General features: G+C 40.5%; 1 protein-coding gene across 5 annotated transcripts in view; it reads left to right on the forward strand.

The window, feature by feature from the left end:
- The window catches only part of SOX6 (SRY-box transcription factor 6), a 372,948-nt gene extending 348,783 nt beyond the window's left edge, over positions 1-24,165 (forward strand). For 3 of the 5 annotated variants that reach the window (XM_029957189.1, XM_029957193.1, XM_029957190.1), the window contains 3 exons: positions 2,997-3,230; positions 5,833-6,049; positions 17,506-24,165. In XM_029957189.1, coding sequence (XP_029813049.1) covers positions 2,997-3,230; positions 5,833-6,049; positions 17,506-17,809 — 755 coding nt within the window. In that variant the 3' untranslated portion in view covers positions 17,810-24,165. The remainder of the gene's footprint in view (positions 1-2,996; positions 3,231-5,832; positions 6,050-17,505) is intronic. The other 2 variants (XM_029957194.1, XM_029957192.1) reach the window with 1 other exon arrangement.
- Positions 24,166-24,880: the final 715 nt, after the last annotated feature.

Below are 24,880 nucleotides of genomic sequence, written 5' to 3' on the forward strand. Positions count from 1 at the left end.
ACTTGACTTTCCTTGGAAGAGAGAAGAGAAGGCAAGATAAAAGAGATGCACGCATCCCTTGGAGCACTTTCTGTTTTCCATTTCTTAATTCACATTTTTGTACTTTGTACTATGCTTGAATGTCTAAATTTATGGGAGCATTTACAATGAGTACTAGATATCTGCTGTGTAATTAATTCAATGTCAGTGTCACGTAGACAACATGTACCAGGGGAGAAGGGGGTAAGGTTGATGTAGGGTGGTTGATGGGGTGAGACCTGAGATATGTTCCTTAAAAGAGTAGAATTTAATACAGTAGAAATGAGTAGGAAGTATTCGTTAAGACTGAGGTATGGAATGAGAGGAGAGAGACTGGGCATGTGTATGGCATGTCTGGGAGAATCGATTGGTATGGAGTAAAGGATCTCCTAAGAGCTGAGTCTAAAAATCTCCCATGATTTCTGTTAGTCCATAGAAGAGTAAAACTTCCCATTCATAATGAAATACACCTTTTAAATGAATAAATAAATTGAAGCTGAATGTTTGGTTTTGCTATAGGTGGAGAGAAAGCTATGACAGTAAAAGCAAATCTCAAATGTTAATCACCTGTGGCATAGTAGTTAACTCGGAATACTATTGAAATGTTTTTCCATCTGACATTCTCCACAAGCCTGTCTCCTTTTATGTGTATGCACGCAAGTATATAAATTGCTGAATCCATGTCAGTTGTAAAGTAATGGCACTGAGGGCATCATAAATTACCAGGGTGATCCTCAGGAGAAGACACTGTCGTATCTGAATGAGTGTTTCACTTCCAGAGTAATGTATGCCTTCATCTGGCCCAGCAGTCAGCATATTGCCCTGTGTTGATGGATATTGTCAGCTGGAAGCTACACTACATTTCACTGCACAATAAACATGGCTGTCAAACCCATATAAAGTGAAATCAATTTATCCTGTATGGTCAGTGCATTTTAAATGAAATTAATGTACTGTGGGTATGGTGGCAAAAAGGTAGCAGATTAGTTATGCATCTTGGGATCTGAGACTTTTCATGTAAGAGATCATTCTGTCTAGTAGGCCTAAAAGAAGGACTGTTTATAAAATATATTATTTTTACATAGTCTTCAAAAAGTGGCCCCTCTGCCCTCTTTCATGTTTAGAAAAGAATTGATAATATTAGCCAGTTGGGCCCTTTTATCCTGTCTTTTGTTTGCTATAAATGATGATCATATTTGTCAAATAATAGTGCACTTTAATGTTCTAGTTTATTACTAGCTCTGACACAGACAAATTTCTACTTAATCAAGGAATCTAGAAATAGAGTAGACGGGCCAGAGATTGATTGGGTCACGTTGTTCCTGTATAATCACTCCACTGAGCTGAAAGGCTTTACTTTTTCCAGATAGTGGAAATGTTGTTTTAATGTATATTTTGCTTCTAAACTTTTGGGAGTTGGCTTTCCTGTTTATGCAGCAGAAAACCTGGCTGAGGCCATCAGTCGAATCACTTTACCTCTAACTATAGAAGTTTTCAATCTATAGGGGGATAGTGAGTAGAGGCCACATTGCAAAGCGTACATCAGTGTGTCACACTAGTAGGATTCATGAAAACAAGCAAGAGCTATGTTCGTTCATTTATTCATTCATTTGCTCATTCATTAATTTAACCCATTTTACTAATTAAATCTCTACATGCCCAGTGCTTCACTAGAACCTAGGGATTCAGCAGTTGAATGAGCCAGTTCTTGCCTTATTCTCAAGGAGCTTTCAGTCTAGTATGTTACCAGCTAGAGTCACCTCTTCAGAAACTGTAAAATATAAGAGATTTAGTTAGAGTTTCATAGGGCAATGTTAAAGAACTACCCTTAAACAGCAGACAACTATATCAGGACCCTTGAAATAAATGCCTTTGAGCCTACTAGTTTGCATAGAAGTTGAAAACCAATCTTTTACTTAATAAATATTTATTGAATATCTACTATGTGGGAAATCCTGGGGATACAAGAATGAGTAAAACATAAACACCAACTTTAGGGGTTTTATATTCCTGGGGATGGAGTGGAAAGATTAGAGAAGGATAGTCACATAAACAACTAATTTCATGTAGCATAAAAGAAATGAATGCAGCCTGGGGAACATCACTGTGAATGCTGTTCCAATGGCCTGAATTACTCTTCCCATCTGTCTTTACAGCCGTCCCCCACTCACGTGATAATGTTTATTCGTCCTTCACAAGAGAGCTTAGACGCCACCTTTCCTATGAGGCATTAACTGTCTTGTCTGATGCCCTTCTGGCCGGCACCCTGTGTACTTCAGTATTACAGCATTTCTCACACACTATTGTCATTGCCTGGGGTCTGTATCCCCTCTGATTTGAGCGCTCCTTAAATGCAGGGATTGTTTTCCTTACCTTTGCATCCTTAGCCCTTGGCATAATGCCTAACTCATAGTAATCACTCAATTAATATTTTTTATTAAATTAACTAATCGGTGAAACATACCACATTTGAATAGATCTTGAAGGATGAGTGAGATTTAGCGGGACTTAGTGAAGGAGTAGAAAGGGTTTCCAGGCAGTGAGAGGCGCGATGGAAAGGGCATAGTATTGTGAAAGAGAATTCTATTTGACATAAAAAGATAGTTTGAAGTGGCTGCAATTTTTGGCAAATGAGGCTAAAATGATAGGTAAGAGCTTGCTCTTGAAGGGAAGAATCACATCAGGAAAGGTTACCATAAAAAAAATGCCAGTCACTGCAAATCACCACCTGCAAGTGATTGTAGTAAAAATATACTAGGTGTATAAAAACATACAAAATTAATTCTGCCCCATGTGTCTTTGAGGCCTCCATCAGAAGGGCCAATAGAATTGTCATTTGAAACTGTCTTCTTCCAAAATGTCACTTAAAACGAAGAGTAGGGCTTAGGGAAAACAGCTGCACCAGGCGACAAGCTATGTTACCTTACTCAGATAATAATGTTTGCACCCATCTTGTTCTTCCTGCCCTGACATTACAGGAAGTAAAGCAATGAATGGCTCTGCAGCTAAACTACAGCAGTATTATTGTTGGCCAACAGGAGGCGCCACTGTGGCTGAAGCACGAGTCTACAGGGATGCCCGCAGCCGGGCCAGCAGCGAGCCACACATCAAGCGACCAATGAATGCTTTCATGGTTTGGGCGAAGGATGAGAGGAGGAAAATCCTTCAGGCCTTCCCCGACATGCATAACTCCAACATTAGCAAAATCTTAGGTGAGTGCAGTCGCTGATGCTGACCTTCTACCCCATAATAAATCCCCCCAGAGTGGAAAACAGGGGCAAGGCCAAAACTGACACCTAAGGGAGTCTGTGGTTTGCAGAACTTAGATGTTCCTCAGCAAGCTGCCCCAGGAGACGTCGCGTCATCATCTCTGTGTCCCCCACCCTGCATGTGGCATTTAGATTTAGGGCTTATATTTGAAGGAATGACCAAAAAACTTATTTTAAAGAGAAAACTGTTTATAGTATGTTAATACTGTGAATTTGGCAACTCTGAGAGGTACTGCTAAACAAGATTCATGGAGACAAGCTTTATCTCCTTTTCTTACTCAGTCTTCTTAAATCCCTAAGTTGCTCCAAAACCTTGGAAACATTCACAGATCCTACAGCTTTCTGCTTTAGTATTCTTGGGTTCATATATCCTTCTGAAAGAACGCATCGGAAACTCGGGTGAGCCCCAAATAGTGTGAAATTCATGGAGTGTTGAACAGTGCCTCTAATGACAACTTTGAAACTTATAAAATGAAACTACATTTACGTTAATAAGATACAACTAGTTCAAATTTCATAGCATTGAGTTGAACACACAGACCACAGGGCAGAGGCCTGTTTTGTGATAAATTGCCAGAGTGATTCTCCCGTTTCTCAGGATTAAACTCAAACCTTGTTCTATTAGTGTAAAGCTTGCTAGTGGAGATTATACAGTTTGGAATTATTATGTTCAACATATTGAACATATTTTATTCAACATGTAGCATTACAGTCAACATGTTTCCTCTTTAAAAAGAAGAAACACAGAAGGTACTGTTCTATTTAAGCTGTCATGATGTGACAAAATCTCAAAGGGAGCCGTTTAAGAAGCTGAAAAACATTACAGACTTAAACTGTGGTTTTCATTTTTTAAATGTTTTGTTCAAAAGCAATAAATATTTAACCTTAGTAAATATCAGTGATCTGGACATACACAAATACACATGCTTTGTCGCTGTATAAATAATTTAACTTGATTCTGAGACATTGTGAAACAGTAGCCTCTAAGAAAATGTAAAAGACACATAAGATCAAATAGTGGTTCAATGTTAAAATATAACTTTTTCCCTTTTATTCTTTTAGATATATGAATTTCAGGTTGGATGCCAAATGTCATTACAATTAAGTGGGGTTTTATTTTTAGAGTTTCTGAGATATGCACAAGGATAATATTATTCTTTTGAATTGAAGTACCTTTGAAACCAAAATGCTCCTGATGGATATGTTAATTTTTTTTTTCTAATTAATAGACATTTAAAAGAAAATCAGTGTTCCTCTGTCCTTAAAGTTTGATGCCTAATTTTGAAATTTCCTTTTTTTCTTTTTTTTTCTTTTTCTTTTTCTTTCCCGCCATATTAGTAGCAGCATGAGTAAGCTCTCAGGTGTGCATAGAAACTCTCTGTTTCCATCTTGGCAGCTATGGGGAATCTATATTATTGGTGTGCATTCTGTGAAAAAAATTATTAAGGATATAGTAAGTGTATTCATTAAAATATAAACTTTGAAGCACAGGCATTTAAGAGTGCCAAGAATCCTCTGTTAACTGGGGCTTTAAGCTACTGGGAGTCAGCAAAACACAGAGAAGTCTGTCTGCGTAGACTTTCTACACAACAATCAGGAAAGAACGGGGATGGATGTGCTATTAAAGCAGACCAGGATACTGCTGGCTACAGAGAATATTTGTACGACTTTCCATTTGTTTATGTATGAAAAATCTCCAAGGAAGAATAGCTGACATCCAGTCAGCACAGCTGTTACTGCTTTATTCACCAGCGACACACAAAAATGCAATTTGATACATGTAAAAAAAACACATCCCTTCTTCGTCAAGTGTTTAGATAATTCTTTATAAACAATATTAGAGAAGTGAATACTTTTCCTTCTTCCTCTATAAACCACATTAAAAATTTTTGTGCTGTCATTGGTACAGCTCTGAATGAACGTTTATAGTACTTGAAAATGGTATATATCATTCCAACTGTACCTTCCGGTTCAAAAGCTAGAACTTCTTAAGTAGAGTTTAGGCTTTTTAATTACCCTAGACCAGGGGAGGCAGTGTGCGCAGTGGGTTTTTATATATGGAAGAATATCGACATTGGCCAATAACCTTCTCAATCAATAAGTAGCTTCCCTAAAGATGCCTGGACAAGTGTGAGAGATGTTTGAATCTCTGGCAACAGGAGAGCTTTCCTGAGAATCCTGTCAGCCTTGAGTGTGCTTTGGAAGTTTCTGTTTTTCACCCTTTGAGAGAGAAAGACAACCGATAGATGAGGGAAGGACATTGGTGTAGGAAGTGACCTTTAAGCAGCAGAGACATGTTTTAAAACAATATACTTTTTGTAGAACCAGCTTTAAGCCATTGAAAGAAATAACGTAATAAATTCTATCACAGACAAAATTATTCTTTACTCAATGGTCCATATGAGATGCTGGGGAGGCTCAGTGGTACGCGGTGGTAGGAGCCACCCGGAGCCACAGGTGAGTGAAGGCGTGGGAAGATGTACACAGTACTTGCCACAAATATGTTGCCTTGACCACTGGGGTACTTATGGCTATTTTTGTTTAGGGTCTCGCTGGAAATCCATGTCCAACCAAGAGAAGCAACCTTACTACGAAGAGCAGGCCCGACTAAGCAAGATCCACTTAGAGAAGTACCCGAACTACAAATACAAGCCTCGACCGAAACGCACCTGCATTGTTGATGGCAAAAAGCTCCGGATCGGGGAGTATAAGCAACTGATGAGGTCTCGGAGACAGGAGATGAGGCAGTTCTTTACCGTGGGGTGAGTGTTCCTGAATGTGGCCACCTGGGCTTTCCCTTCCCACTAGGAAACCGCAGGATGGCTACTGGCAGTGTGTTTGGGAAGGAGATTAGGGAAGGAAATCGAGACCTACCCAGGGGCTGGGCTGTGGTGATCTCTGCAGTGTCTCACACACTCGTGCGTGTGCAAACACACACACACACACACACATAGCCTTGCAGCCTGGCTTCTGCTCAACAGCTCAAGACAAACCTAATCACCTCCTCCTTGTCTCTCAAACTGATCTTAGATGCTCAGTGCCCACACACAATGTTGCTGGTAGTTTATTTAAGCAGACATAGGGAGACAAAAAATAAAAACTAACCTTAAGAAATCCCCAGAAGCTTTCCAGCTTCTTTGGGTGGTGCTTCTGACTCTAATCACAATAGTCTGCTTTTGTTGTGGGATCTACCACAAGATAATTGGCCTTGACATTGGTTAGAGGACCTCATTTTTGGCATAAGATCCAGAACTCCTGTTGCAGTAAATTATTCTGTGGTGGAAGCAATAACAATGTGGATTTTCTTGCTTAAATCAGAAACTAGACATGTTTTTGATATCTTCAAGTCTGATTTCATGTCATTTTGTTTAAAAATTAGGTAATAGATTTCTGGTATAAATTTCAAGTTGGCTGACTGGCTGTCTGCATTTAAAAGAGGCCTCTTGTAACCACAGCAGTGGGGATCAGTGGGGATGCAGACGCCTGTAGGTCCCAGCACACCCAGACCTAGAGGCACAGGGGGTGACAAGCCAGAGGACTTTTCTGGAGGCACTGGCCTGAGGCGGCTGCAGGCAATTGGGAAAATACTCGGGACAGGGCTTGAGAGAGAGGAGTGGAGTAAGAGGCAGCTGGGCTCACTGTGAGCAGGAAGGAGCACGGAGGAGCTGTGCCTCGCGCCAGGGCACAGGGGGCAACTCACCTGGAGTGGAGAGACATGCCTCAGAGGAAAAAACTCATGGAACAAAAAGTTGGTTTCAGAAGCATGTATTTAAAGCACTTAAAGCAAATTTAAATTAACTTGGAATAGTAAATAGAATACCAAAAAAATAAAAAGGGCCGATGAAAGCAGTCTAGGTCATGAATCCGTGCCACACAGGAGAGTGCTCTGGAGGGAGCACTGAGGTTCAAACCCTGGGCCGCCTTCCCTGGGCAAGTTGTCGAACTTCTCTGAGCATCTATTTCCTCATGTGTGAAGTGAAATGAATAATAGTACTGATGTCAGACAGTTGTTCAGAGGATTCAGTGAGGCATTGTTTTTGAAAGAATTTTTTTGGTGCGTGGTACAATGTCAATCAAGGTGAGATTTTACCACTATCATTACTATTAAGTATGGACTTAACTATCACAATAAAACCATATTTTATTTCATACCAGATAGTCAATGAATTTGTTTTCTCTGTGGCAGAACTTTCTCAAGGTAAGGAAGGCTTAAGCAACTTAGTTACTTGAAAATCCCAATCTATTAACAGATGAAGACATGCCTAAGTAGGCTTATCAAATTCCTCTGTATTATAAGTGTTTGTGTTTTTAAAAATAATGTTTTTAACACCAGAAGTACAACACAATATAAGTAGGCTATTTACTGGCTATTTAGATGATTTATGAAAAATACCAGTTCTTAATGCACTTTGGGAAGTAGGGTCACATGAAACAAAATACAAATTTATTTTAACTGTGTGATAAATGTCTTCTTTTAATCTTGTCTCTGAGACCACGTGCAATCCCTTTGGAATAGAGAATCCAAAGTTTAAGTTTGAGACCCATTGTGACCCCCACTCTTTGTTCCAGTCATGTCCCTAAGTATCTAGCAATACATACTGGGTGCCTCTTGCCATAGCCTGGAAGGCTGTCAAAGGTACCGTTTTAGTTCCCTGACAATTATTCGAAAATGTGAGCTGCAGCAGTTCTAGTTAATTTATTTCCCTTTACCAAAGGGTACATTGAAGTAGCTCTGGATCAAAATACCTCAACACATACAATGCATGTAAAATTAAAAAATTTTTAAAAACTCAGCAGCATCTACCATTTATTGAAGTTCTACTGTACACTAGACATTTTAGGTATGTAACTCACATAATCTTCTAAATAAGGTAAAGAAATCAAGGTTCTGTGGCTTTCAAAAAGTCAAAGCAGGAATTTAAGTCTAGGTCTCTGCCTCCATCATGTCTAATGACTAAGGGATTGTCCTCAAAATATATCTCTATTTTGTGCCCTCTTCTGGCACAGTTATGACTTGGGCTGTGCTGTTTGGCAAAGAGCTCCTACAACCTTTTGTTGCTATGTGTGATGGCATTAAAGGAGCTTTGAAATTTAGAGACTAAGGATCCTGTTCCCGTAGTGTAGGGGGTCCTTTAGGAAAGGACCATTTAAGACTGTGGAATGGAGCTACAGATGGATGACCAGAATGTCTTATTCTTTAACTTTCAATGCCGAGTATTTTCCACTGCCCAGCTGTGGTAATACTTGCAACATAAAGCCAGGTATTACTTACTTAAGGATTCATATTCTCTTTTAAGTGGTTGTATTTGATAGATTACTAACTCCCTGGGGTTCATCTTTGGAAATTCATCTTCATTAGATGTGAGGTTATTACAAGAGGGAAAAGAAACAAGAAATTCAAAGATTGCTATTGACTTCTTGAGAGAATGGGGGTAAGATCAATTTTTATGGCTGATTTTGAAAAGACATGCATAACTTCTGAGCCAATAGAATTACATATATTGCTCAACATTGTCATGCATTTTATTGACAATACAACTAAAAGTTCAGTGAGTTAAATTTTTTTTACTCAGCTATTATGACATAAATGTATCAATAATATGAAATAGAGTAAAGTTAGCTCTTACCTTAGATTTAACCCCTTCAATTGACAGGTTAAGTATAAGAACTTCAAATAATTTTGATGAGCACTATTAATGTTGAAATGATATTTATTAGGGTACATGTAGCTACAACATTGTCTCTTCCCAAAGAATTATGGCCAAATGTACTTCCATTTATTTGAAGTTTATTCCATAATTTACCTGTGAACTAATAGAGAATTGGGCAGATACTATAAAATATCAAATTTTGGGCTACTACTTTTTGAGTAATAATAAATAATAGTAACTTTTTGAATACTTACTATATACTATGATGAGTGATTTATAAAGGTTATTGCAAATGCAACAAATTTATAAGACAAGCAGTATCATCCTCTCTATGTGGTTGAAAACAGCAATGTTCAGAGATGTTAACTAATTTGTCCAAGGCAACACAGCAGGTAAATTGCAGAGCTGAGATGTAAACCAGGACTTATGTGAAAGTGATGTCCTTTTCACCATTACACATACCTCTCAATTAGAGCCTACAAATTGTTAAGAGGTTAGCCTACAAATGGTGCAACATAGTGGTTAACAGCATTGATTCTGAAACCAGACTGTTCTGCTTCAAATACTAGATCTGCTTATTCCTGGCTCTAGGAATACATAGCAATCTTTATTCCTCTGAAGTCTCTACTTGCCCTTTGCAAGCTTATATAAACTCTCTGTAGCTTGATTCCCTCATAAATAGAAAGGAGATGACAATAATACCAAAACACTGGGCCTTTCTGAAGATTGAATAGCTTAATATTTCTAAAGTGCTTGCCTAGAACAATGTCTGGCACATAGGAAGCCCTGAATTAAAATGAATATTATTATTATTATTATTATTCTAGAAAAGTAATGCTACATGCCAAGTATATATTTCATATTATAAAGAATTATATTCTAGTGCCTTATGCTCTAAGTGATTTGAACATTTGCCATTTTGATCTTAATTTTGAAGAGGTTGAATCAAACTTATAAGATATTTATAAACATAATTGATGAGCATAGGCGAGCCATACTCTTCAGTATTGTACTCTTGTAGACAAAGCTGGATTAGGATCTTGATTGGCAATATAAAAAGATTGCTATTATTTCCATTTCCTACTGTAGTATCAACTGCAGAGAGGCGCAACACGTAGGCTTATCTCCTAATGGAACAGACTTTGTTGTCTTCATTTATAGATGTTGTAAAAGTCTGAACGATCAGCAATCAAGGGGGATTTGCCAAATTACTATGTAGGTTTTTTCCAGTTTTTATTTTTGTTTTTGTTTTTGCAATTGGTAAAGCTAGACTATCCTCCACAAATATTCTTGTGATTTGGAAGCCATGTAACAAGACTGAAATCTATCAGGGTCAGCTTTGCTCTTTACTTGGGCTGGGAAGAGGGGTTCTTAGCTTATCTCTGCTCATATCAGCTGCGTGTGTATACTTTTACAAACATCTATGACTTTTGTCTTGATGTGCACATTCATTATTTGTAGAGCCCAATACTGGCCAGCTATTCCTGTTTGTGAAATCTGCAGTGTTTGAATTTTGACTTTGCAATTGATCTGCAAAGGAAGGAAAAATGCTTTTTAGGAAAGTAATTTCCGATAGACAAAGCTTGAGCCTGCTGGCTGGATTTTCCATTTTGTTCATTGATTGGTTCGTCAATTGGTAAAGGCTTATTTGAAACCAGTGGTGTGCCCAGCACTGTACTAAATTAATATAGTACATGAGGCATTAATTCTGTACACAATGAGCTTTCAGAGAGTGCTATGGTTAGAGAAACAGATGCACACATAAACATATTAGCAAATTGAGTTTGTTATACATACGTACATATACACACAGAGAGAGAATACATTGCATAGTGATGTATGTAATGTATAGTGAAGTACTAATTTTGATTTAATAGACCAGAGCAAGTAAAGCTCAGAGAAGAAGAGATTGCTATGCATTAAGGCCAGCCATAGGTCATCTTTGAAGAAGGGGACCTGATGTTTGGGTAGGGTCAGGCTGGTGGAAAGTAGAGGTGAAGATTCATATTTTAGCATAAAGAAGAGCATGAACACATGGAGGGAAATGCAGAAACATTCAACAGTTAAAAAATGAAGCCAGCCTAGAAGTAATTATTCCTGGCAGTAAAGAAAAGTAAGAGAGATAGGGTGGAGCAATATTTTGGAAACTCTTGAAAGCCAGGATTCTGCAACTATAATTAGCCATGCTCACTTGATTTTGTAGTCTTTTATTATGTTGGTAACAACAATGAGAAAGCAAGATGATCATGATAGTTAGCTTATGATTTTACATCCGTAGAATCAGTGGTAACTTAGAAAGGGCCTTAGATAGCATGTACTTCAAGTAGCAGCCATTGTAGGGGCCTTCCTATATTCTGCTTGAACTGTTCTTTTTTTTACCTGATTTTTCCAATTAAAAAAAAATTTATAATAGTTTATTGTCAAATTGGTTTCCATATAACATCCAGTGCTTCTCCCCACAAGTACCTCCCACCATGACCATCATCCCCTTCCCTCCTCCCTCTCCCCCTTCAGTCTTTGGTTCATTTTCAGTATTCAATAGTCTCTCATTATTTGTGTCCCTCTCTCTCTCCCCATCTCTCTTTCTTCCTTCCCCTCTCTATGGTCCTCTGTTAGGTTTCTCCTGTTAGACCTCTGAGTGCAAACATGATATCTGTCCTTCTCCACCTGACTTATTTAGCTTAGCATGACAACCTCGAGGTCTATCCACTTTGCCACAAATGGCAAACAAATGGCCATATTTCATTCTTTCTCATTGCCATGTAGCACTCCATTATATATATATGCAACTGCTCTGGAAAACAGTATGGAGGTTACTAGAAAAATTATCGATAGAACTCCCCTATGACCCAGCAATAGCACTGCTAGGGATTTACCCAAGGGATACAGAAGTGCTGATGCATAGGAGCACATGTACCCCAATGTTCATAGCGGCACTTTCTACAATAGCCAAATCATGGAAAGAGCCTAAATGTCCATCACCTGATGAATGGATCAAGAAGATGTGGTATATATGTGTATATACATATATATACAATGGAGTACTGCTTGAACTGTGCTAGGGCTAGAGAGCTCACCACTTCCCAAGGAAGCTGGTTTCTTTGAGGAATATGTCCTAATGCTAGACAGTTCTTTTCTCTTAACTGAGTCATGATCTACCTTTCTGCTACTTTGGAGATTAGTTCCAATCCTCTTCTTTGGTCCCTTTTCTAGAATAATTCTCTCCCTTATTTTTAAAGACAACCATTTAAGCATTTAAAGATGGTTATATTCACATTTCTTCTCCACTATCTTCCCTGCCATATATCTAGTCTCATTATATTTTTTCTTCTCTTAAATAGGTTACCCAGCTTTGTCATTTGTTTCCCCCTCATTCATTCATTCATTCATTCATTCATTCATTCACTGCATGTATACAATATGGAATGTGCCTCCTGTGTTCCAGGCATTGCCTAAATTATAGAGCTGTATTAATGAAAATTCCTGTTCTCATGAAGCTTACATTCTGGCGGAGGAAATCAGACAGCCAACCAACCAACTAATAAATATCAAATAGTAATAAGTGCCTTAGAACAAAGTAAAGTAGAGAAAGGGTAGGGAATTTCAGGGGACGGAGTACAATTTTAAACAGAGTGGCTACAGAGAACCTCACTGACAAGCTCATACTTGAACCAAAGACCTGCAGAGGGAGGGAGCAAGCCATGTGGGTCTCTGGGAAGAGAACAAGACAGGGAGGGCAGCAACTGCAGAGGTCTGGAGGGAAGGTTGTGACTGGCTTATTCAAGAATTAGCAAGACCAGAGTGGTAGGAACAGCATGAGTAGGAGAGAAGAGTAAGAGATATCAGAGAGGTAGTAGGGAGTCAAACTGTGAAAGGACTTTCACCCATTGTGAAGACTTTGAATCTGATCCTGAGTGAGATGGAAAGGCATTGGAGAGTCATATGAAGAAGAGTACTGTGATTCAACTTGGGTTTTAAAAAGATCACTCTATCTACCATTTTGAGTATTGTCTGAGAGGGGGCATGGCTGGAATAAGGAGGCAGGCTTTTACAATAAACCAGATTAGAGTTGACAGCGGCCTGGACCAGATTTGTAAGGGTGGAGGGAGCAAGAAGTGGGGGAATTCTGGACATATTCCTGATAGCAGACTAATAGGATTTGCTGATGGACTGGATATAGAGTTTGAGAGACATGAAGTTGCCAAGGATTGGCTTGAGCAGCCAAGGATGAAGCAATCATTAACTAAGATCAGAAAGGCCAGGAGAGGAGCAGATCTATGGAGAATGATCAGGAGTTCAGTTTTACACCTATAAGGTTGAGATGGTGTTTTGACATCCACATTGAATAAGAAGTTATATACATACATGAGTCTGGAATTTGGGAGTATACTGCCTACCAGGCAAACAAATTGAGAATCATCAGCACCTAGATAATATTCAAAGCTGTGAAAAATGAACAGGATCACCAAGGGAATGAATTTAGATAGGGGAAAGGTACAAGGATTGATCCTTGGGTACTTCAGAGCTCAGATGTCAGGTTGATGAGGATGAGGAAGGTGCATCCAGGGACCTAGAAGGAGCAGGTAATGAGATAGGAAGAAGACCAGAAGACAAGGGAAGAAAGCAGTTCAGCAAGGGAAACGTGGTCAACTGTATCAGATGCTGCTCATGGCATAGGTCAAGTAAGATGAGGACCAAGAACTGACTTCTGAATTTAACAACATGAGATCATTGGTAGTGTGAGCTTTACAAGCTGTGTGTCAGTTAAGTGTTGGAGAGTGATTGAAGTAGATTTAAGAGTTTAGTAGAAGAAATGGAGAGAGTGGATAGACACAATTTTTCAAAAAAGTTTTCAAAAAAGGAGATCAGAGCAGTAGCTGAAGGGGGATGCAGGTGAGTCAAGAGAGAGTTTTTGTTGTTTTTTATTTTTCAAGTGGGAGAGATTATAGCATGTTTATGTGCTAATGGGAATGATCCCAGGAAAGAGGGAAAATTGGTCATGCAGACGGGAGAGACAGTTACTGGAGAGAGATCCTTAATAAATGAGAACAGATAGATTCAGTGGACACACGAAAGGGTTGGCCTCACTCACATTGGATTATGAGTTCATAAAATACAGAAAGGCAGGCAGAGAATTAGGAAAACATAGAGAGGTAGATGGGTACACGTGATGATGGGAGCTTTTAAAAAACTTCTTCTGATTACTTCTAATCTCTCCATGAAATGGAAAGCCAGGACATCAACTGATAGTGAGGATGTGGGAGAAGTTGGACATTTGAGGAGAATTGAGAAAATATGAAATAATTATCTAGGAGAGTAGAAGGAGTGGCTTAGGAAATAGTATAATGTGACTACTGAACAGCACCAGAAACTAATATAAAATTCATGCTCAAAAATTCAGACTAGTAATCATGGAAATGTGCTTTCAGCCATGTGGGAGTGATCACAAGTAGGCAAAGAGTTAAAGTTTTGCCATGTAAGAGAGGAGAGAGTATCTATGAGACAGTGACTAACCACAGAATTTATATTGGGTAAAGAGATAAAGTCACGGCACCAGAGGGAGAGAGGGGGGCAGTGAAAATTGGTTGAAGGGATCAAGGAATTGTAGATACTCATAGGGTAGGAGAATTGTTAAGTTTTTCCTCTAGAGAGTGAAAACTAGAAGGATAAGATGGGGTGGTCAGAGAGTGGGATGTTTAAAATAGAAATTAGGGTGGGGTTACAGTTGGAAATGACAAGGTCTGCTGATATACGGAGGAGGCCAGATCATCGGAGCAGAGAGGAGGCCAAGAAACCGAGAGAGCAGGGTGTTAAAATTATCACCTTAGTGGACAGTGAGACATCAAAACTTACTGCGGGAGTAACGTTGGAGAGCGAGTAAGCCAGGAGCTAACGTCATTAAGGAACGAGGGGGAATGACCAGGCAGGAAGTAAGTAGATAGGGGTCAGCCGGTGACATAGTCGGATATCTCTCTACCACCAGTAGTAGGCTTTTTAATATCATGTGCCTCACACAAGAATGTAAGTTGTGCAGACGTTTTATTTGCTTCTTTTCTGTTTTTAATGTTCCATTACCAACTTAATGTCCAAATACTGTACTATTAAATATGTGGAGCCCAGTTCAGAAGAGTTTGATTCTGATTCATGTTGCTAAATATTTTTCTGATGATGTGAGCTTGCCTTTCTCACCCTAATCTTGATATCCAGTAGAGAATTTGCAACATTAAGAAAGGGTTCAACTCCTGGCTGTGGTACGTGTATGACCTTGGACAAACCATTTAAACTCTCCGAAACTTAATTGGTTACTTCATTGGTAAAAGAGGGGAAGTAATATTTACCTCTTAGGCTTATTTTGACTGTTGAAGATAGTGGTAAAGCATGTAGTCATTGTCCCCAGCACCTAATAGGAGCTCAATTCAAATTTATTTGATAAATAATGACATCTAGATATTTTGATTATAAAATACTGCAAAACGGACCATCTAATCTTTGTGAAAAGAAAATGTCCTTTATGAAAATAAGGTGTACCACATGGTAGGTGAAGTTTGATATGTAGAGTTTGTGTTATAAATTAGCTCACCAAATCGGGAAATCTGTAAAATGGGTTAATATTGCAATAAAAGTTTTTACTCTACACTCATTATGTGATTAAGGCAAAAATATTTTTATTGCAATTATCCAAGTTCAGTGAAAAATTTAATGAGGCATTCACTGCCTTGGGCAGGCTAGCATGAAATTTAATTTGTGCTAATTTTCCCAGAAGTTAGGAAGCAGATGTATACTGTTTTCAGAACTGGATTCTATGAAAGTGAAACCAGTATTTTCTTAGGTGTTTCTATGCATAGATGTAGATTCCTCTATCATCTCCTTCAGGCAATCAAAAAATCACCATGAGCATCATAAAAATGGATCAATATCAGGTGCTTAGTATCTACTGGGCACTGGCAGGCTCTATAGAAATCAGGAATCTTTATGAGACATAGTGAGCATCATGTGTTTGTGTATTGAATATCTATAAAGGAAAGAGTGATAGAATTCATGTAAGGTGATCTAGGTTTAAAGGCTGCCTCTGCTGGTTATTGAATGCAGGGCTTTTAAGCAAAGCCTTATTTTCTTCATCTGAAAAGTGGGCAGGACGGTGCCTCATGGGGTTGCCATGTTAGTTGAATGAAGTAATACACATGAGAGTTGTTGCCATATTATGTTAGTCAGAGGTTAAGGGATCCTGATTATGCCTCTGGAGATAGGAAGAGGTTGTTAAAGATAGTATCGTCAGGTATCTCAGAGTGATTCTAGGTCGTTTCCTTCAACCAGGTTGGAAGACATGCAGGGGCTTTTAAAGAAAATTATTGTGAACATGTCAAAGAATAGCCGGTAACTGAGCCACTCCTTCATAGAGTGAGGGTATTTTTCTGTTAGGCTGAGGTGGATAGAAAGTTTCAATGATATTTTAGAGGGTCCATAAGAACCATTCAAGTGGCAGACTAGCCTGAAGTGGTGAGCGTTAAAAGGTGAAAGGACCTTCCAAGACTTCCCTGACCCCAGCTCTCATAAATATCTGGAAATGGAAGCTCAGAATGAGTAGTCACAATGATATTTTGAAATGAGTTAAACTTGTAATTATTGTCCATTAAGGTCGAGGAACACTTCGTAAATATTCAACCATGAGAATACTGTTTCAGTCATAGTGTCTGAACACCTAGTAGGTGTTCAGTTCTTTCAACCGATTATAATGCCTCAGGGGGAATTGGGAAGCAGAGAGCCATGTGTCCCTGTAGAGAGAGAAACTGACCTTCATAAAGGGTTTGGTAAGTGTATTTGAACTAGAATATTATTGTGACCCGGCCTTGGCACCCACCGCGATCTGTTATTCTGAGAGGTTGCAGGACCCTCCCTGCACTTCACTCCTGCCGCCTCCAACCCAGCTCCAGCCCAGGACCTGGGGGTAATGACATCCAATATGATCCTTCCATGGTAATGAAAATAGAAGCTCCTTAAAGGAGCGTGCTTACAAGTTCAGCCACAGAAATAGGTAGACATTTGCATGGATACCAAATATATGCTTTGCTAAATCTGACTCACATGGACATACTTGATCCTTTCTCATCTGGATCATCCCCCTTGTACAGTTCTCAAAGCAAGATGGAGACACAAGGCTGTTTGACAGTGTCCTTAAAATATGTCTTATGCTACCGGTCTATTTCTTTTAACATCCTGGGAGATCTTAAGAAATGATCTCACATGTAGCTTTGTGGAATTGACCACAGCATTTAGTTCAAATGCACTCAAATGCCATATTTGTGAATCGAGCTTTGCCATATCTGTCATGTTAGAAGAATCCTGCTTTCAGGTTTCAAAATCATCATAAGTGGCTCCATTGTATTGCCTAGTGCCCGGGAGATTTGCAGGACTCCTCCAGGGAGCACCTTTGTCACATTTTGTCATTTGAGTAGAATGTCAAAAGAGCCCCCTTTTGGGATGTGTGGGAGATGAATTCCAATGCCACATGGAAGAACATGCATATAGATATTTCCCCCTGTTTTATTTTATTTTTTGAATCCATACAGGCAGCAGCCTCAGATTCCAATCACCACAGGAACAGGTGTTGTGTATCCTGGTGCTATTACTATGGCAACTACCACACCGTCACCTCAGATGACATCTGACTGCTCTAGCACCTCGGCCAGCCCAGAGCCCAGCCTCCCGGTCATCCAGAGCACTTATGGTATGAAGACAGACGGAGGAAGCCTAGCTGGAAATGAAATGATTAATGGAGAGGATGAAATGGAAATGTATGACGACTATGAAGAGGACCCCAAATCAGACTATAGCAGTGAAAATGAAGCCCCGGAAGCTGTCAGTGCCAACTGAGGAGTGTTTGTTTGCTGAATTAAAATACTTTGACATTTCACCTCCCCTCCCCCAACAAAAGTTCTTAAAGAGCCCGCATGCATTTGTGGCTCCACAATTACATCAGCAGAATGGTCTTAATTGTTTCGTAAAGTGTGAGACAGATTGAGTTTTTCCTGATTTTTCATGAACTTGAGTTTTTGTCGTATTGTTATTGTTGTTGTTGTTGTTGTTTTTTAATTTAGGTGAAGACATATTAAATATGAGACACCAGGACTTGAAAACTTATCTCAACCCATAGCTGTCTTACAAGTCTTATATTTTTGTCTTACTCTTTTTTTTCTTTTGGATGTTGATAAAGGTTTAAGTTACTGTTTTAGATGGGGTTAAACATTCTCACTCAGGTATGCTGTGCCGGCCTACAGGTTGTGAATGTGTTTTTATTCTGAATTATTTTAGAGAACAACTAAGGATTTCCTGTCGTGAGACAGAACCAGCCCACAGCACGCACAGCTGCGCGCAGAGCATATTCAAAAGGCCTCGGAATTCCATTGTTTCCACGTGTAGAGTTAAACTTTGAATGTGCCAAACTTTTTCATAACTTTTGAATCTTAATGTTTGGAAAGTCTTAAAGGAGACACTGCAAAGTCTTAGACAATCTTTGGCATCTTAAGATAAAACAGCAAACCAGACATTTTTTTTTTCCAGAAAATGGTAAAGTACTCAGGAATCTGGAGACAAGATATTGTAAGGAATGAACAAGGTTGCCACAGTGCAGGTACCCAATTGTGTTTGCCTCTTGACGTGCCATCACGTGTGACGCGCTATGCCGCATGCGCACCAGAGCGATCACCACACCGATACCAACCTGGTGGTCTTCTCTGCCGGAGACCACCTCTCACTACATCCATTATCCCTTTGCCTTTTAACCCTGACATTCAGTCTTAACACATTTTCTCTTAAATTATTCATTCCAGAATGTCAAGGGTCCACATACTATTTATTTGAAAAAAAATGTTTGTGGCATTAATTTAATAATTCTTGTTTTTCACCCTCCTTTCCTGCCCGTTTCACCTCCTTCTCCTGCTAGATACAAAAGATACACACAGTGATTTTATGTCCCCTGAGCATCTGGACACATTTGTGAAACAAGATACTATTCAATACTTTTATTGTTTTTCAACATAAATGCATATCTGGCTGCAGGGCTGTGTATTTGGATACAGGTGTAAGGTCTTACACTTTAACAGATACGCCCCTGAGGTTCGCTGGGACCTCACATCCTTTGCCAGAATTCCCCTCTAACTCAGTTGAGCAGCAGTGGTAGCATCTGCATCTCGGGGTTTCCCCGAAATGCCATTCAGCAGCACGGGTCAGCAGTGGAGACCACCAGGCAGGACAGTCCTGCAGTCAAACCCAAACCCAAGGTTGTGGACCAGGGAGGAGGCCACAGTGATGCTGTCATGAGCTGGCACCTTCGAACGGAGTAGCCTTGTCACATCTGGCACATCTAGAGAGTTTTTTGTAAAATCTCCAGGATGCAAGAAGCCACATGACAGCCTCAAGGCAAAGATAGAGGCAAATAGTCATGCTACATCCAGAGAATGAAAGAAAATCATAGGGAAGGAGAAGGAGGGGAAACACATTCCCTCTGTGGGATGTTCCTACTGGTAACTCTGGGGAACGGATGACCTCTGGGGCAGCGGCTGAGCCCCTCGGGCTCACTCCCTCTATCCGTGGCCACATGGGGGTGGGGGCCTGCCTCCCTGTGAACCAGATTAACTGCACTGGTCACATAAGGGTTTCTCTGGAGATGTGCTGATGGGCTGGGAGGCAGTGAGGTTTCATTCCCCATCTCCTAACGACAGGGAGCTCAGCCATGCCAGTTTGACCTTCCTGAAACCAGGACTGACTCTCTGTGGAGTGGGGGGAGGGGCCTCACCCGGAGTGGTTCAGTGGGAAAACGTCAGTTAGTGGGACAGTTCACCTCATGGGACAACCCAGAATCTGATCACCAGGACATAGGAACGGCCCCGTCAGAGTTCTTGAGCCATTTTGTCACTTGGAAGAAAATAGTGTACCTTCATATTTATTTAAAGAGTGCTCAAGGCCATACCTAATAGCAATAAACAGGTCTAGCCAAGATGTTCCTGGCTAGGTCATTAGCTCCAGTGCTCTCCATAAGCTGATTAAGGTACTGATAGGAATGTTTTGTTCTTAGTATTGGTTGGGGATTAGAACTTTGTTTTTGTACATTTATTTCAAATGAGGAGGAGGTCATTTTTTTCTAAAAAAAATGAATATTTATTATTGTTTTACTGATTTCTGTTGATTACATATACCTCTCCTCCTCACTTCATTCTCACATTTTTGCTCTTTCTCTTGGACTCTTGCGTTTGCTCTCTCCTCTCTCCTCCTTTTTTATTTTGTCGCATAGGTAGAATGCTGTATGGCTAGCATTGTATTGTATGTAATTTTGCACAAAGGCAAACATTTAGGATAGTAGGTTAATTTTGTTTTTATGACCATGCCAAAATAATATTCTGGGCTGGTGGAGAACAAAGGACTGTTCTTTAGGATTGAAACTTGATTTTGCTTGTAGTTAAAAAAAAAAAAAGAAAAAGAAAAAAACAACAAAAAACACACACACTCACAGATGTTGTTTCGTAAGTGTTATAAGCACTGGATATAAATGGTATTTTTTATCACTTCTGACTAATGTGAAACTTGTACGAAAACTACACGAACAAAAGTCATCTGTTTCGACTCGTGTGGGCTTGCCTCACAGTTGCCGGATTTGAGTCATTTTTATGTCTTGTTATTTCATTTATTTATGCAAAATACATGTGTGTATGAACACTTTGTTTTAGCTCCAGCTCTGCCTCGGTACTGGGGTGCAGTCACTTCTGGCCATGTTCTTAAAAGCGAAAGGCTATTCAGGAACGATCTGATTGTAAACGTCTCTTTCATTGGGTCAAACGGCGACGCTGTATTTGAATCTAAATTCTGTGCATAAGCAGTTTATTTATTAGCCAAGTTTGGCTCTAAATATCCATGGAAACTAAGAATGACAATCATAGGGATCACTTCGTTTTATTTTCAGTGGGGCTTAAACAAAGTTCTTATGACTCTGCCATCTCATTTTAGATTTTTCTAATTGTGTAAATATAACATAGAAATAGAATTTATTTTTGGTTCATGAATACGTAGTGAGATATAAGTTATGTATTTCCTTTTTATTCTCTCTCCGTGTACGTTGGTCCAGACTAGAAGGTGACGGGTCACTGCACCTCGTGGGGACAGTGGGTCAGCAGCTACAGTGAGAGAACAGTGTCCCACCTGCAGCTGGGGAAGTAAAACCCTTCACTCGGGTTCCCAGGCAGTTTAGAGCCCATTGTCCACAGACTCAGACTTTTTCTTATTTTTCTTTCATAGAAAGTCGATGAATTGAATATACGAAATTTCCGTTACAGCTGGGGAAGAGTCAGTTTGCTTTTGTAAATCCACATAAATCTTACAAGGTAGTTCTGTGACCATTTAGTAGCAAGAAGCATGAATGCCTCCGAGACTGACCATTAATAAAAGTCCTACCATGCCCATTAGATTAAAGAATGCTAATCAACTGTTTTCAGTGCTTCCTATTTCACAGTATCTTCAAATCAAAGAACAATCATCTCCATGTTTTGTTAAAGAACTTACAGGATCAGGATTTTCCTTGTCACTTAGAAGAAGGACACTGGCACACAATCCTCTCCTAAAAAACATGGGATAGGAAGGAAGGAAGGAAAGCACGGAACGAAGGAAGAAAACAAAAGGAAGGAAGGAAGGCAGAGACAGAAAGGAAGGGAGAGAGAAAGAAAAGGCCAGTTTATGGATGGCTGCCGCCAGGCAGGCAGTTTCTCTGTTTCCTTGGCAGAGGCAACGCAGTACCTTCTCCGGGAAGGTAAGAAAGTTATGTCGTTTTCACGTGTATTCAGCTCAGTCTTTCAGGAGCACATCAGTTTGCTTCATTCGGTATTCGATACCGGCCAGGCCTGATTCCATTTGCCAGGGTCCTGACAGCCTCCCAGGCCAAGTTCTAAATTCAGGTGTGGGCTCACGGTGTTGTTGAGCTTGTCAAATTCTGGCCTCCCTGCACATTAGCCCCCCTGGAGCCTGGGGTGTTTGAAAAGGGTGTGATCACTCTAGAGCTGAAATTAAAGGCTTCTTTCTTTTCCTTACGAAGCCAGGCTGCTGCCTCGGAGCGCAGCCTCCGGAGCCGGAGCACAGGCACTAGCTGAAAGCGGGGATTCTTCCAGGGAAGCCCATCCACCCCAGTAGGAAGGCGGCCTGGTCACTTGAACACCACAGGCAGAGGCTGCTTCTCTCCATTTACTCATTTTGCAAAGAGCTGACCTCCACCTACTCATTAGGGAAAGGAAAAAGAGTCACTTAGTAGTTTTAAACCAGATGAGAAGTCCTGTTCCAAGTGCCAACGACTACAACGAATGCAGCTAGAGGAATGTATTGAAATTATTACTGGGTCTTCCTTTCTAATGAGAAAATGACAAAAATGGTTGCTGTAGCCTTGCCTGATTTTGTACACGTTTGTCTAAGGACTGAGTTGGCACTGAAGCTCACTTCTCAAAGTATAAATAATATTGTATGACCTCATCTGTCCCTTTACAGAAGCGCCTGCATCATTTCCTTAAGCCACCTGCCCCCTGACATGTCTTCTTCCTTAATAAAAACTTCTATCTGTTACTCCTGCCGATTATGTTCTGTTTCTGATGCCATATACTGTTGAGCGTAACCCTCTGCTAATGTCATTGCAAATATTGATATGCAAACACCTTTCCTGTTCATCCCCATCCCATCTTCCCTTCTGGGGACAGATTGCTTTCCAAAAGCTCATGAACAGGTATGGGGAGTGCCGGTACCTTTGGGGCAGGGCCGGCACCTTCTCTGAGGTGGTGGGGGACAGAAAGGTAATGCTTAGTGCAGATTCTCTTCCAACTGGTGTCCGTGGCTCTATGAACATTTGACAGCAAGTCAGTGACATATCTTGCTCAGTAGTTTCTTATTCCTGAAGAACCACAAGGTGAGGCCTCAGTGCTGGTGCTCTTGGAGTATGGGGAATGTGCAAATATTTAACTGTTTTGTATGCTGCACATTGCAGATCTGCTCATGTGCATTCTCCGTTTGTCTTCCTTTGTCATATGTGTCTTTGCTTTTTTTTTTGAAAGTGCAGTCTTTATTGTACCCTTCTCCAGCTTGCAGCAAATTAGAATGCTTAGCATTTTATGTTCATTCATTATTGTATTTGCCATGTAAAATTTTTATTACCCTAGACAAGCTTATAAGCTGTTACTACATAACTTATCTTACTGTAACTCTTTTGTTTCCCGACCTTGTAATTTGTTTGTGATGTATATTGTGAGATTGTATTCTATGTTAATTTAATCAGCACAATTCACTGACATGCTGGACTGACATGCTGGCTGCTGTTTCCAGGTGTAAAGTTTGTGTAGGGCTGTTGGGACAACTGCGGCTTGTTGTCAAGGTACTGTGCAACACTGCGGGTGTGGCCCCTCAGACGCTAAGGGCCCTCGCTACACCCTTGAGCAAATTTAACTGCAGATTTTCTTTGTAGAAGTTCTATGTATAACGCAGGTACCTACTTGGCCCATGGCTGGTAACTATTTGGGCAATTAGAAAAAAAAAGAAAACAAAAACCATAAAAACTAGTGTCTATTGCTGCTTTGAATATGTTTGAAAGTCTGAAAATGTAAATAATTTATCAAAAAAAAATCTTGTACAGTCCAGTGTAAAGTTTTTAAATGACCTTAAGGGTTGCCATCACATCTCTCTCGCACTCTCCTCTCGATCATGGAAAAAAAAGTTTGCTAAGGATTAAAGAAATGGGAAAAAAAGAATCTCTTCAAATATAGAGGAATGAATCATTGTTCTTAGCTTTGTTGCATACACACATTTCTTGGATTTCGTTGTGCAGTATTGACGTGAGATAAAACTCAACATTGAATAATCTTTCAGTGGTACTTTTCAAAGTCTTCCCCTCCTCTGCCTCATAATTAAGGGAAAAGACAAAATTGAAAGACACACTGTCTTTATCTATCCTGGTGTATGTTGGCACCTTAGCTACTTTTTTTTTTCTTTTTGCACAAGGTGCTTTCCTGATATGTTAAACATGCCATCTTTGGGTGATAATGTATATGCCACGAAGGGGCCCAGGCCCCTCAGGGGAGTGTCTATAAGAACTGCCTATTTATGCTCATTTACCTCAAGACTGTCCTCTCTACCCTTAATCTAGTTGTCATCACTCCATCTTTTGTACTGCTGTTGACACTTACAAATTAAAGATAAATTTTGTTTTATGACCTCTGTGTGCAGCCTGGTCTGTGCCCCGCCAAGCGTTCCCCCCACGGAGTGCGGTCAGCCCCGAGCTCGCCCCCTCCTGCCGCGGAGCCTGCAGAGCTCTCCCGCTCCTGCCCCGCCGGGAGGTAGGTCCCAGGAAGCCTTCGAACCCTCAAAGCCTGGGAAGACTCGCCCGCTGTTGTCACTGTGGAGCAGACGCTGCCGGGGCAGGAAATGATTGTGGATGGAGACGGGAGGAACGGGATCCAAGGTGGATTTTTGTCAAGAGAAGATGAGAGAGAATGTCACTTCCTATTTACCTGACTTCTGCGTGACAGCAAAACAGTTTATAAAAGTTCCAAGCATCCCGGGGTATGAACAAATCTCAAGGGCCAGACTCTCATCCGACACCAGCCTCTGCAAGCCCAGCAGCCAAGAGTGGAGAATGCCGCCCTTCTGGGACTTTTGCCTCAGCGGTGGTTGGGAGCACTTGGCTGGTTTCTTAGTCACTTCTGCCTCAGAGAAGGAGGAGAGTTCCCTGGCCCCCTCCCCGTGGTGCAGATCAGAGATGGACTGGGAGTGAAACTCTGCTCCAAATGGTACCGGCTCCGAAGAGTCTAAGGGATGGAGGTGGGGGAGCGGGCTGCAGAGAGCCAGCCCTGCAAGGGGACTGGCCCAACCAGCCAAGCCAGTGCCATGCACGCTGGAGGTTACCGACACCTGGAGAGAGAAACAAAG

This window comes from Suricata suricatta, chromosome 11 (genome assembly GCF_006229205.1).
Source record: "Suricata suricatta isolate VVHF042 chromosome 11, meerkat_22Aug2017_6uvM2_HiC, whole genome shotgun sequence".
Taxonomy (NCBI): domain Eukaryota; kingdom Metazoa; phylum Chordata; class Mammalia; order Carnivora; family Herpestidae; genus Suricata; species Suricata suricatta.